This window comes from Gobius niger, assembly GCF_951799975.1.
Source record: "Gobius niger genome assembly, chromosome: 2".
NCBI lineage: Eukaryota > Metazoa > Chordata > Actinopteri > Gobiiformes > Gobiidae > Gobius > Gobius niger.
In genome coordinates, this window is record NC_136853.1 from 32,005,883 (window position 1) to 32,019,614 (window position 13,732).

Sequence of the window (13,732 nt, forward strand, 5' to 3'; positions counted from 1 at the left end):
ACTCCAGGTTAGTGGGCGGTTTTTGTTACTGATGTATCGTTTGTTTTTTATTATCACAAAGCTTTGACGTGATGTTGAGAGGTTGCAGAGACTCACATTTTGGTTTATCTATGTTTGCACAGAGCAAATATAGATGTACCACTGGTCTTAAAAGCATCCTGAAATCAGTCTTCGAATCCATCTCTTTAATGGCATCATTTAAAGCCCTTTAAGCTCTTTTCAGTGCGTTTTCTCCAGTTCGGCTTTACCTTAATCTAAAAGCGTCTTGACTGGAGAGCAACAGTGTAATGCCTCATTTGAAGGCGAAGACCAACAAAAGTCTCTCTTTTTTCCATGTTCTTGTTACTTTTTTGTAACTTTTTTGGTCACTTTTTTGGCATTTTTTTGTCATGTTTTTGTTGCTTTTTTCATTGCGTTTTTGTTGCATCTTTGTCACTTTTTTGCTGCTTTTTTGTCATGTTTTTGTCATTTTTGTTACATTTCACCGCTTTTTATTGTGTTTTTGTAACTTTTTTGCTTTTTTTTGTCATGTTTTTATATAATTTTTTGTCATTTTTTGTCACTTTTTCATTGTGTTTTTGTCCCTTTTTTTGCTGCATTTTTGTCATTTTTTGTTGCTTTTTCATCCCCTTTTTTTGTCATGTTTCGCCTCGTTTTTGTCCCTTTCTTGTTTCGCTTTGTTGCTTTTCCGGCGCGTTTTTTGACGCTCTTTTGCTGCGTTTTCAGCTTCGTGTTTGTTGCTATTTTGTCGCTATTATGTCACTATTTTTTTTAAAGAAGCTTTTATTTTTAGGTAAAACCAAACTGGAGAAAAAGTGCTCGGTTCAGCCAGGTGGGGTTAATTTTGCTCAAAACTTGGTCCTCGCGGAACAAATCAAACCCCAGCCCCCACTTTAGGCATTCAAAGTTTGCAGTTTGACTAACAACTTGACATCTCCTTATGACAAATTACTATTATTATACATCACAATTTTAAGTCCACAGCCTCCGTTTCCTCTTTATCCAAACAGAGTGATGTCATTTGTTTATAGCCGAGCATGAGATCAGTGTCTGAAAGGCTGGAATGTGATGCCACAAACAATCAGCTTTATTGCTCCGCCTATATTGATCTTTCATTACTGGCCAATGGTGCACAGAGAAATCCCCTCATTTCTGTTTGTTTACTTTGATAAGCGTCTCTCTCTGATCCAGGATTTCTTGAAACCCCAGAGAAAAATCACACACGACTGCTAATGATCTTATTCTCACTTGGATGCATTCTCCTGTGCCTTCCCTTTAATAGTCTCCTCCTCACAGCCTATTATTTTACTAATTTAGCTCAAGCATGTCAGGAAACGGAGGTCACTTTGAATGTGCAGCTCATAATTGCTTTTGAGTGACATACTTTGGTGAATTTATCATCAGCACCTTGTAAAAGACATGGAGGAGTCACACAGTGTCTTTTGAAAACCTCTTTCAATTATTTTTAGATATAAACATGTAATCTAGTTTTAGATGACAAAATGTTGGCAATACACTTTAACAATTAGCCAATTCAAAGGTGTAACAAATCATATTTTTCACATTATTATCTTCAAGGACCTTTTGTTTGTTTGCTGCTTTTTGTTTTTACTATGTGAATGTTCTTTTTGTTTTTATCTGATTTTATTCTTCTGTTGTAGCACTTTGAGGTTTCGTTGAAATGTAAAGTGCAATATAAATAAAATGTATTATTATTATTATTATTATTAAAGCAGAACTAAGTAACTCATGCCCCTAGAGGCCATAAGCGCCACTGCAGTTGCCGTAGCATGTTGCGTTTTTATTTTTACTCATTAATTGTCTGTGAGATTAAATATTACGCTGACAGAAAAGACCAAGGGAGAGAGGGACATTATACATTGGGCCACAACCCAATTACCCAAGTCATTCAAACTTGGCTGTATACGGCTAAAGTAGCACACAGTTAGCTTTGCCTGTTAGCCTGTTAGCTTCTTCTTCGAGATTCCATTAGTGTGTATTGCGCCTCCGGGTCGGAGCAGGAAAAGTTGTAAGCATAGTTTTCTGGCCAGAGACACCAGGGGAGATGAAAGATCAACACTTGTATTACCCAGAGGGACTACGAAAAGGATTTATTAATGTAAACTAGTGGGGACAAGTGGGACATAGGGTCTCATTTCCTATTTATCCAGAGTGTTGTTGATTTCTGGAGATATATATATATATTTTAATTCATGCAGTCCTTATATTTGAAGAGTTTAGGGATGCAAGGCTAATGCTAGGCTAGTGCATGTCTATGGTAACTTGTAGCCTGCATTAAAAACAGTCATTGCATTTAAAAGAACTTATGTTTGAGCAGCATCAGCCTCCTCGTTGAAAGCTACGCAGTGGCGGAGTGATCTGCTAGGTTACCGGATCTACAGTAGTTTATTTATCTGCGGCCGGCATTACTACACGTGGAATTCACAAAGGAGCTTTCTACAAATCAGATATGGCAACTACTAGTTACCATAGACATGCGCTAGCCTAGCACTAGCCTAGCACCACTTAACTCGAAAAATGTATGAATTAAAAAAGAAATATATCTCCATAAATCAACAACACTCTGGATAACTAGGAAATGAGGCCCTATGTCAAAAATCCTGAAATATCCTTTAAGCGTGTAGCCTTCCAAGAAGGTTGAATTTGTATAGTTGGGGACTCTGATCAAAAAGAGAGAAAGAAATTGAATTCAAATTATTAGCTTGGTTCTTGTTTCCATTTTCCCCTTCTTTTCTTAAAATACATTCAAATGAGTTCAAACAGTAGTTGGTGAGAACATATCTATATTCTCTTATCATGCTGTGGTGTCATTGTGCCACTGTAACCTTCGACAAAAGCCTCAGACTTGTTGGCCCTTTCCCTTCCTCTCTGCACCACCCCCGAAGGGAATACTGGCCTGTGAAAAGTTGAAGGGCAGTATGTGAGAGGAGAGAGGTGCTCCGGACTAAAAACCCATCTCGAGTTGCTGTGGCAAAAGGAAAGTGCTTTGAGTGTTGGGTTTCCGTGAAAGTCCAAGTGCTCTGCCTCAAGCACCACTCTGCAACAAAGTGCAGCTGCTAAGCACTCGAGCAGATCACCGTAATGCATTTATTAATATCCAATCTCAAACTGTAAAAAATAACGAAATTGTAACTGTGACCATAATGCAGTTCCTCCAAATGTAATAAGTGCAAGAAGAAGCAACACAGGGTCAGGATTAGGTCGTCAAAACGGAAAAGAATTCTGGAAATCATGACATTTTTCTTAAGATAATCAGGTTTCCTATCTCTATTTTACACACACAACTCCTTAGTGACTGTTGACCACAAAACAAGTTCTATTTCTGGCGCGTCATCGAGAATGTCTGGGTTCATGTCGAGCATTTACAATGACTTGCACCATGCACCGTGACTTTGGTGCATGGTGGAGAGGAAATATTCACTGGTGCCCCGTTGTTCCTCTGCGTACCATGTTGGACGGTGCAGTGGCGAAAACTGGCACAAGTCCACTGATCGTCCATAGAGACACGAACAAAGAGACATCACAAGCTCACAATGCCTTTTCTCCTCCATGCAACAAAGAGGGCTCTGAGTATTAGCCCACTTTCTGCAGCTTCAGTAACCACTCTGACCCCATGGCACTGTGCAGTTTATTTTCCAAGTCTGCTGTAACTGACGTGCTGCAGCCCATACATTGTTTGTATAAAAGGTTAAGGTTACTTTATTGCTAAGTGCAAACGAGAGTTAAGCAATGCACCCTCGACCTGTCCTTCGGTAAACTCATACTTAAAAACACCTCTCATTCATGGCAGATAAGGATTCATAACTTCCCTTCCTTGTTTCTGATCTGACACACCCTAAAGGGGAAGTCAAACAATTCCTGACATCAATCACCTGATGACTCACCCTGTAAACAAGTAGCCGTTTGTGTTGGTGAAGGTATTACATAGGCAATTTTCATTTCATAGGTATATTTTAATGTGATCGAGACTATGAATCTTCCCAGCCCTGGTATTTAACATTTAGCTTAAGAATGTTTAAGCAAGAGTGTGTTGCTCATCTCTGAATTGGATGTCATGATGCATTAATAACATTTGGCATTTCGCTGTGGCTTATCTCAGTGCTGCACACATGCTTTAAAGCAGCATTCAGGGTGCTGCCAGGTGAAGGACTGCACACGGCTGCACTCGAGTCTATAGTTCAGATAATCTTTCTCCATGTTGGAATGCTGTCTACAACCCTCTGAAAGCAAATACCAGTATAACACAGGTGCAGAAAGTCCTGCTTTGTGTTTGTGTCAGTCACATGCTTCAGCAGCAAAGTTTAATCAGGAACAAGCAGTTCTAATTCTGTCACATCTTAAATCTGGTCTTTTCTTTATCAAAGCCCTTGTCCCACATTTGAAGATATTTATTTTAGCACAACTCGGTAGGTGTGAACACACCTCACTGGATGCAAACGACTTTGCCCAAAGCTATACTTTTCTTTCAACTGAACATGCGGCTTATGCATGTGCCACACCTCATCCAGCTGATGATTCTTGTACAGCCGGCTATAGTCATTACAACGATGTTCCCATAATGTCTCTTACTCTGACTTGGACGAGACAATATAATAATACAAAGAGTATCATGATCTAATCCCTGTGACAGTCAATTGGGTTAGTGTTTGTCATGCTCCATGTGAGTGAAAACTACCAATCGTAGTGAAGTGTGAAATTTAATAACCAGCATTTTACTTTTGTGAGGGCATTCTAAATATATTTTATTATAGACACAATAAAATCGTCATCGAGGCCCAAAATTGTGTTTTTTGGGATAATGCCCACTCCTAACTCTGACCACACTGTAAAGTCAAGTAATATTAAGTCAAACTAAGGCTAGCCAGGTAACTGCCCTGAGGGATATGACAGTGAACTACTGAGTCACCAGAAAAACTGGATAGGTGTCATAGATGCCATGCTGAGATGCCATGCTTAGATGCCATGCTTGGCATCTATGACACCTATCAAGGCTCTTATATAAGGGTTATAAATAGCATTTAGTTGGATGGGTTTACTTGTTTGTTTGCTTTTTGCTTTGTGCCATCGGTGACTAAATGTTTCCTTGTTTCACCCATTTGAATAGAACCAATCCCAAGTATGTTTTATATTCTGGGTCTGAACAATAACTTTCCCCAATTGTTTAAAATTGTACAAGCTTAATCGCTCTCTGTTGTCAGTGACTGCAGCTAATACTTTTTGCTTATTTGTTTGTGCCCTTGCAGCTTTTTGATCGAGTGCGAGAGGACAACCCGGACTTCCATGAGAAGATCATTCCCATCAGCAGTGAGCTCACCCAGCCCGGTCTGGCCATCAGCCCAGAGGATGTGGAGCGGCTCTCAGCCTGCATCAACATCGTCTTCCACTGTGCAGCCACCATCCGCTTTGACGAGCCCCTCAAGTGAGAGCGCTATTTTAAATGTTATTAAATGAGGGAGAATGAGGCTCTGTGTGTATGTAAGTGTTTGTAAAACCAACCTGGTCACAGTGGAGTTCATCTGTCAGAGAGTGTCAGTACAAACTGCTGCTAAAGTTACAGGAAGAGGATGTGTGAAAAGTAACTGTTCCGTCATACTATCCATTTGCAAACATTTCCTGTTTAACTGAAGTAGAAACTGAACGTCATTCTGGGTGACAGTCTACAGCCAAAATGAGTGATGTTATTCATAGCTGCTTCATTATTAGTATGGTCTATGTCAGTCCTACAGGATAGTAGTGCCCAAACACAACACTAATGAGATTGCCTTTCTACTCATTCTCTCTCAAAGACTGCTTTGAAGACATCATGTACAGGGAGTTTGAGGCACTTTGATAGGCAGTTGCACGGAGACAATAATGCTTCCTGTTGCTGGTTTTTGTGTGTGTTAAAAGAGTAGGTTATGAACGTTAGTGACTTGTACAATCAGGTATTGATAATGACATTGATGCAATATCCTAAAGATTGTTCACATTTTGTCTGGTTATTTCAGTGGTTTCCAATCTTTTTTCCTTGAAGCCCAAACCGCTGACCAGATATGTCTCCAAGGAACCCCTGAAATCCCTGCTACCCCCCCAGATAGGGAGTCACTGATCTAAATCGATCCAAAACAAAACAACTTATTGTATTCACAGATAGCTACTTGACTGCAGTGGCCTTTATTGATCTGTCCTGAGGTCTCTCAGTTTACTCAAAAGTTTTCTCACTTTCTTTTTAGCTCGTCGTCTCTTACTCATTTGTGTCCTGTTGTCTTTCATCAGTTTGAACTTTTAATATTGTGGCTCAAAATGCTTTCTGAGTGGAGTTATCCACTCTTTGCTGTCTGTTGACAGACTCTGAATCAGAATTGTTTTTATCGCCGTGGTTATGAACAGGTTCACAACTAGGATTTTTTTTTTTGCGGTCGATCATGCAACATGAAACATAAAGCACATAAATAAACTATAAAAACTTAAAACTATGAGACTGTGGGCCAGATCTTGTGGCGGCGCACGGGGCGGCGCAGGCTCTTGGCAAATTATTTTCCGAGTGGCGGCGCTATATGTGCCATTCGCCTCCGCCACCTGTGAGGGGGCGTCACAAGAGGAGGTGACTGCACTGATGGAAACACGGCTGACATTCACTTCCTTGTTTACATTGCGCTGTCTTGCGTTCTTTCTTAAGCCTTAGGCTCTCACAGGTCAAACTAAAAACTTTATTTACCCCATCGTGAGCGAAACCATGTTCACGTCTCGAGAGAAAAAGAGCTACAGCGTCCGCTGTGGTGCGGATCGGCCCGCGCTTGGTGTGAACGCGAAGCAAAACAAAAGCACATGTTCACCCCTCACAACCACTCTCCAGGACGCGGAGTCGATCTGGTTGGAGGAAATTGTGTGTCTCCACCCACTTAAATGCGCTAAGTCTGGAGTGGCAAGATCACAAAGTGCGCTCCTACTGAGCGCAAAATATCACGCTATCGTCTCCGTTTTGATGCACAAGATCGGGCCCTGTAAGTTTAAATTTAAACTATGGTAAAGACAACAGCAGTTTGACACAGAACAACAGCGTGAGTATACAGATGTGCAGGTGTATTACGTGTTGGCAGCAAATATGAGTGTGGACACACCACATAATGCAATAGAGCAGTGCAGTGGTTTTGATGCCATTCATGCTGTCGGCATGTTTGGTGTTGGTGTCCGTCTCCAATAAAATGATAAACAATAAACTAAAGTGCTGTTTCAGTATTGTGTGATTGTGCTGCTGTTGTGACATCTCCATATGGTCCCTAAGATGGTGGAGGATGACGTGCTTCTCCACTGCTCTCTCTTCTAAACCCTGTCACCTCTCTGCCTTCAAGGCATCATCATCATGCCACTTTCACCATGCCTGATTTCTGTCTGTGGACACATCAGTGAGCAGCATCTGCCCACTCAGTGCAGTGCATCATTTACAGATTCTGGTTAAAGTGTCCTTTTTCCCACTGCTGCCGTGGGCAAAACTGTGAATCTGCCCAGCTGACAGAGATCTGCCACAGGAGGCAAGCTTAGAGAGATAGAGAGCAATTAGGTTTGTTTGAGCTGCAGGAAACCAAAAACCCAGTAGTAAATGTTTGCTTAGGCTTTCATCCAGGAGTTTCTCATCATAGACATTTTCAAACATTCAAACATCCGGACCGGTTTAACGAAGTTGAGGATGTTTCACCTTTTTCTGCTTCTCGCTCTTATAGTCAGATTTGATAGATAAATACAGATTATGAGATTGCAAGACAATCCTACAATCTGACCAAAAGATCAAGCCCCTGAAGAGAGAGGTGAATGTTCTCAACTCAATTAACCCAGTCCAGTTGTCATAACGTTATTATGCCACTTTGTAACATTTTTCTCATTTCAATAATTTTGCATCTACACATAACTAAAAAAAAAAAGAAAAAAAAGTAGTCCTAAATGTATTTCATTTTTAACATTTGTCACACGTTCTGGAGTTACAGGCGGTTCAGCAAATTGCTCGAATTTCTGAAAGTCTAAGTCAGCAGTTCTAAACATTTGCTCAAGTGGGATATTTGAATTCTGCTCACTGTAACCATGCACTAGTGTGAACCAGCTGTCTCTTCTTTGACTTTCAGACATGCCCTGCAGCTGAATGTGATCGCCACACAGCAGCTCCTCAGCCTGGCCCAGCAAATGCACCACCTTGAGGCCTTCATTCACATCTCCACCGCCTATGCAAACTGCAACCGTAAACACATTGATGAAGTCATCTATCCCCCGCCCGTCGAGCCCAAGAAACTCATCGAATCTCTTGAGTATGCTCATGAATTAACATAATCTTTCACTTGAGGCAAACGTTTGTTAAAAATGACACTTACACTTTTCCTTAATAAACAAGTGTAATTACATGATAATATAATCAAGTAGTGTAACTAGAGTCATTTTGTTGTTGTAGATGGATGGATGAAAGCATAGTACGAGACATTACCCCACGACTCATCGGTGACCGGCCCAACACGTACACATACACCAAAGCCCTGGCTGAATATGTGGTCCAACAAGAACAAGACAAACTCAACATCGGCATCATCAGACCCTCAATTGTGGGAGCAAGTTGGCAGGAGCCGTTCCCTGTGAGTACCCAGTGGTAATGCTGCTGGCTCATTGCGCATTATGATGATGAATTATTCGCATGTTGATGGTTTGTTGCTTAGGAATAAAAATAGATTTGTTAAGCACTTTCTTAAATGGAACAGAATTTAACTCAAGTGGTTATTTTGGTTGGTTAGTTATTTCAAGTTGAGTATTTGGTCTCTTCACTGTACAAATATGCAGCTTCACCTTCAATTTGAAGCTGTACAAGTTGAAATAGGAGGTGATTTTTCGAATATATCAGAAATGTAGACCATGTACGCAGTGGCGGTTACATTTTTAGTTGTTCTCCGCCTGGCCAGGCAGCATCTTATCAAATGGCCTTACTCGCCCTTGGAAATGCAATCAGGCTGCTCCTGCTCTCAGGGTTTGCCAGTTCATATTTTCCCTTTTGTTTGCCGGTTTGTACTACCTATTGACACACAATTTTCAAAACAAACAAACAAAATAGCAATAATAAGTTCCATACCATGCCAAATCTACTTTTGATTTCTTTATTTCTTTTTGTATAACAAAAACATACAGTAGTCATGTTTCTTTACATTTATGTATGTTTCAGGAAATCCTACATAAACAGTCTTGTGAAACACTCTTAAGGAGATGTTTTATTGTCCATGGCTTCAGCGGTCCTCAAATATCCTCTACTACAAATAATTTATTGGTAATAGCTGGATGTTCATGTTTTTTTTTTTGCTTTAATGAAGCTGCTTTACTAGAGTCCTGGGGCCTCATTTATCAAGCTTGCTGCGCACAAAATGAGGCCAAAACTTTGCGTAGCCGCTCCTCTGCGCCAAAGTTGGTATTTATAGAAAACAGACTGAACGTGAAACATTGCGCTCCTCCACGCAAACTAAAGAGCTCCCGTACGAGGTACGCACTTTTCAGAAACACTGCTGAGAGACGGGAGAGCAGAGACATGACTTGTTTGAGGAAGTCAGGTTTGGTTTGGTTTGGTTTGAAATGGTTTGAATTGACTTTCTTCAGCAATGACAAAGATTAGAATGAAATAAGCAACTTATCACGATGTTTGTGAATATTGTTGCGCACATACGTGCACGCTCGTACCCGTGCACGTATGCGCACTGGCGCTAAAGCCTTTTAAACGGGAAGCAGGAATGACCCCGTTGTCCTGTGCTTTGAGTCATCTCTGGACATAAGTCTGACCAACTAGGTTTAGGTCCAAAGCTCGGGTCACATGCCCTTCAGGCGAGGCCGTCTTTACGCAGTGCGCACCGGCACCGCGGCTCCACTGCGCGCGCCCTCCTGAGACACCACCACTGACCTCTCCTCACTCCACCCGGACCGAACCACTGCTTCATCCTACACAGTACATGACCTAATGTACAGCGTGTGCCGTTTGGAGTTTGGAGTTTGACTGAAATGCTCCACAGTTTGTTGTGTTTTATTGGCATATCCAAATCTTGCTATTGGAAAATCTAGCCGACACTTAAGGCGCTTATTTATGTTGTAAACATGTGTTTTGAAAAGTTTTATTGATATTTATATGTAGAAAGATGCCAATACGTGTGATCAGAGAAGCAGAGCCCGTGTCGTCTCTGCCCGAGTTGCGGCAGCATCAGCCCCTCCCTCTCTGTCCTTCGCCTTCGGAAAAACCCACTCATTATCGCCTCATGTTTAGGGAAATCTCATTCATAAGTCACTTTGCATTGCCTTTTATGGTCAAATGGAGGCGGGCAGAGGGCGTGGCGTGAGGTCCGCAGCTTTCTGCTCCAGGTGGAATCAGCGAAGGAAAGATTGCGGTCAGGTGTGCGTACCGGCGCATACGCAGGGTTTTATAGATCGGAAATAAACTTTGCGTATGAATTTTTTTGTTACTTTCCTACGCACTTTCAAAGTCAGAGTCTCACGCACAGTTTGATAAATGAGGCCCCTGGTGTTTTATAGTCACAGAAATGAGTGCTGAACTATGAACTATTATGAATTAGTAGTAACTCGGGGTGTAACAATGCCACCGTGCCACAAATCTGAGGATATGCACCGCACGAAAGTGATGGTGGAAGTAACTTTTACTTTGATTCAAATAACTTTACTTTGTTGTTTGAAATGAGCAAGTACTTTTATTAACCCTTTAATAAAAGTACTTGTACTTGAAAAAAAAAATATTATAGGTACTTTTACTTCACTACATTTTAAAGCCTGTATCTATACTTTCTGCTGCACTACATTTTTAAATTGGGTTAAAGTAAAAGTGTTTTATTTTCAAAGTGGCCTCTCTACGATGAACTGGTTTACTCCCAGTTTAGTTACTGTAAGAACACAAGCATTTTGTTTTGCATTGCAGAGGCACATTTCATTATAAAGCAGCTTTGAAAGCATTGCCAATTTTATTCTGAGAGAACAAATACTGTCTAATGATGAACATATAGGCTATTTTATTTTCAAAACCGAACCGTGAGAGAGCTGAACCGTTACACCCCTAAGTAGGCTATAATGATAGTTGTTGTTGTGTATTGTTTGCTGCTGGCATCCGCACTTTACTAAAGATCTTCCATGCCATCCTTAGCTTTGATGCAAATTGTTTTCTGTTTGTTCACATTCGTTGCAATCGTCAAACTCTGGACAGACCGGCAGCATCCCTGCCCACATGATGGGCCTGCTGGAGAAGTCTTCCACCAGTAGTTTCTTAAATTATTAATGGAGCCTAATTGAAGTAGACAATTGCCAGGCGCTGTTCTCCACCACAGGAAGCAACATAAGGGAGAACCACTCAAAAAGTTTGCATAGACTTACGCAGGCTTACTTTAGGAAGGTCTCATCAGCTGCGATATTGAACGGCTGTAGGAAGGCCTTAATAATAAAGTCTTCTTGTCATCTCAGGGTTGGATCGACAACTTCAACGGACCAAGCGGAATCTTCATTGCTGTAAGTAAAGTCCACTGTGTCTCTGTGTAAAGCGCTTTCTCAACATGTCTGTGAGAGGCGTTTTGCAAATAAACTCCTTCGTTCCTTCATTGATTGTCAGATAAGTTGAATCTCTAATGTTTTGTCTGGTGTTAGGCTGGAAAAGGAATATTGCGAACTATGAGGGCCAACAATGACGCAGTGGCCGACCTGATTCCTGTAGATGTGGTCATCAACCTTACTCTGGTGGCCGGCTGGTACACGGCTGTGCACAGGTTTGACTTTTTTTTACAAAATAGGGAAAGCCCCCCACTTTTATTCATTAGCTTATTATAGTCTTGAACTCTACACATACCAGGCACTGGCCAAGTAATGTGCATTTCTATTCACCATGACAGTAAATCGATACAATGAATAGTTGATGCGACTGATATACTAACTCCCTAGTTTTGACATTTGTAAGCAAGCGTATGACCCTGTCTTTCTCTTCCCCACACAGGCCTAAAACCGCTCTGGTGTACAATTGCACGACTGGTGGCATCAACCCTTTCCACTGGGGAGAGATTGGTACGTACACACTGTTTGTGGTCTTGTTCTGTGGTAATAGAAACCTGTAACTACAGCCACATATTTAAAGGACAGTGAGACAGCGTCGGCCAATATTATTGTCCTAATCCTGTTTCATCCTCGCAAATCAATGCAGTGTTGTGACAGTGTGGCTGTAATATAGATAGATGTAGATAGTCCATTCATTCGTTTTCAGATGACGTCTGCCACCTGGTGGAGAGTGATGTATTACAACATTTAGAAGTAGAAAACTTCAGAATTATGATATAATGATATGAATAAGAATGTTAATTCATGACTCTTATCAGTTTATATTATATTTCTCTTCAAAGTGAATTCGTTCCTAGATTGACTGTATCATGCCAGAGCTACATCGGTGTTTTGAGGAAGATCGATGTAACTTTAAGAAAAACACTCATCATGGCAAGTTGTTTTATATTTTAATGTTCCTGGCTATTCCTTTGATTAAATTCCCCTACCTTAAACATGGTGCAGTGAAGAATAGGGCTAGAATCAAGCAGATTTTGGACATGGGGATTAGTGGCTGGCAGCAGGAGTCCCTTCCTGTCTCAGATTAGCAAACAGCTCCTTCACTGAGGAAATTGAAACCAGATGGCTCATAGTGGGATTAGGTCTCATCAGTGTAATTCACTGTTATGAAAGTGTGTATCTGTAATCCCACTGGTCCAAATGAATGATCCAAATGCACAATGTGAATACAGTAGACAGTATGTATGCATTTGTGTATCAGTGAAGTCAATTAAGTAAGAATTGCTGTTAGTTGTGGTTATTTCAGCACTTGGCCTCTGCAGAGCGTTCATCCACGCTCCTGAAAGCAATATTTTGTGGTTGCCATGGAAACAGTTGGAGCAAGCCCATTTTTGTGCTAAATTGTGATGTCATATGTGGTCACATAACGTTGTGTGTCTCACACCAGAATCTACATCCAGCCAACATGAACTGACAAAAAGCCTATAAACAGCCTATAAACACCAAAACCATTTGCTGTGTCAACTCACATGAAACCGTTTGCTAATGAGTTTGCTTTGTTTCTGCAGAGCATCATGTGATGTCATCTTTTAAGAGGAACCCTCTGGAGCAAGCTTTCCGCCGACCGAATGCCAACATTACCTCGAACTACCTGATGAACCAGTACTGGATTTTGGTCAGCCACAAGTTACCCGCCTTTATCTATGACCTATTCTTACGTCTCTCAGGCCAAAAACCACAGTAAGATTCTTTTATACCATATCTGTATTAAATGTGTGGTTTATATTTACCTCAGCCCCACTGTATGTCCTTAGGATGATGCGCATCTTTAATCGTCTTCATAAAGCCATTGGTTTGCTGGAGTACTTCAGCAGTCAGGACTGGGAGTGGAACTCTGAAAACTTGAGTATGTTAATGAGCCAGCTCACTCCTGAGGACAAGAAAGTAAGCACGATGAGCACACGTCCTTATTGATTATGTTTATGTGTGACAGAACACCCACAATATTTTGTATTGTTGCAGACATTTAACTTTGATGTTCGTCAACTCAACTGGCCGGAGTACATTGAAAATTACTGTATTGGCACCAAGAAGTATGTACTAAATGAGGACATGTCAGACATTCCTGCTGCCAGACAGCACCTGAGGAAGTAAGTACATAAGTTAAAGTGGCTTGTAT

The 13,732-nt window shown here is 41.1% G+C and overlaps 1 protein-coding gene across 1 annotated transcript in view; it reads left to right on the top strand.

Moving 5' to 3' along the window:
• LOC306982360 (fatty acyl-CoA reductase 1) overlaps window positions 1-13,732 on the top strand; it is a 28,668-nt gene that overhangs the window by 14,130 nt on the left and 806 nt on the right. Inside the window, exons 3-11 of the mRNA XM_079582274.1 lie at window positions 5,265-5,440; window positions 8,118-8,297; window positions 8,438-8,615; window positions 11,473-11,517; window positions 11,653-11,771; window positions 11,996-12,063; window positions 13,122-13,293; window positions 13,368-13,497; window positions 13,576-13,703. Of these exons, the coding sequence (XP_079438400.1) occupies window positions 5,265-5,440; window positions 8,118-8,297; window positions 8,438-8,615; window positions 11,473-11,517; window positions 11,653-11,771; window positions 11,996-12,063; window positions 13,122-13,293; window positions 13,368-13,497; window positions 13,576-13,703 (1,196 nt within the window). The remainder of the gene's footprint in view (window positions 1-5,264; window positions 5,441-8,117; window positions 8,298-8,437; window positions 8,616-11,472; window positions 11,518-11,652; window positions 11,772-11,995; window positions 12,064-13,121; window positions 13,294-13,367; window positions 13,498-13,575; window positions 13,704-13,732) is intronic.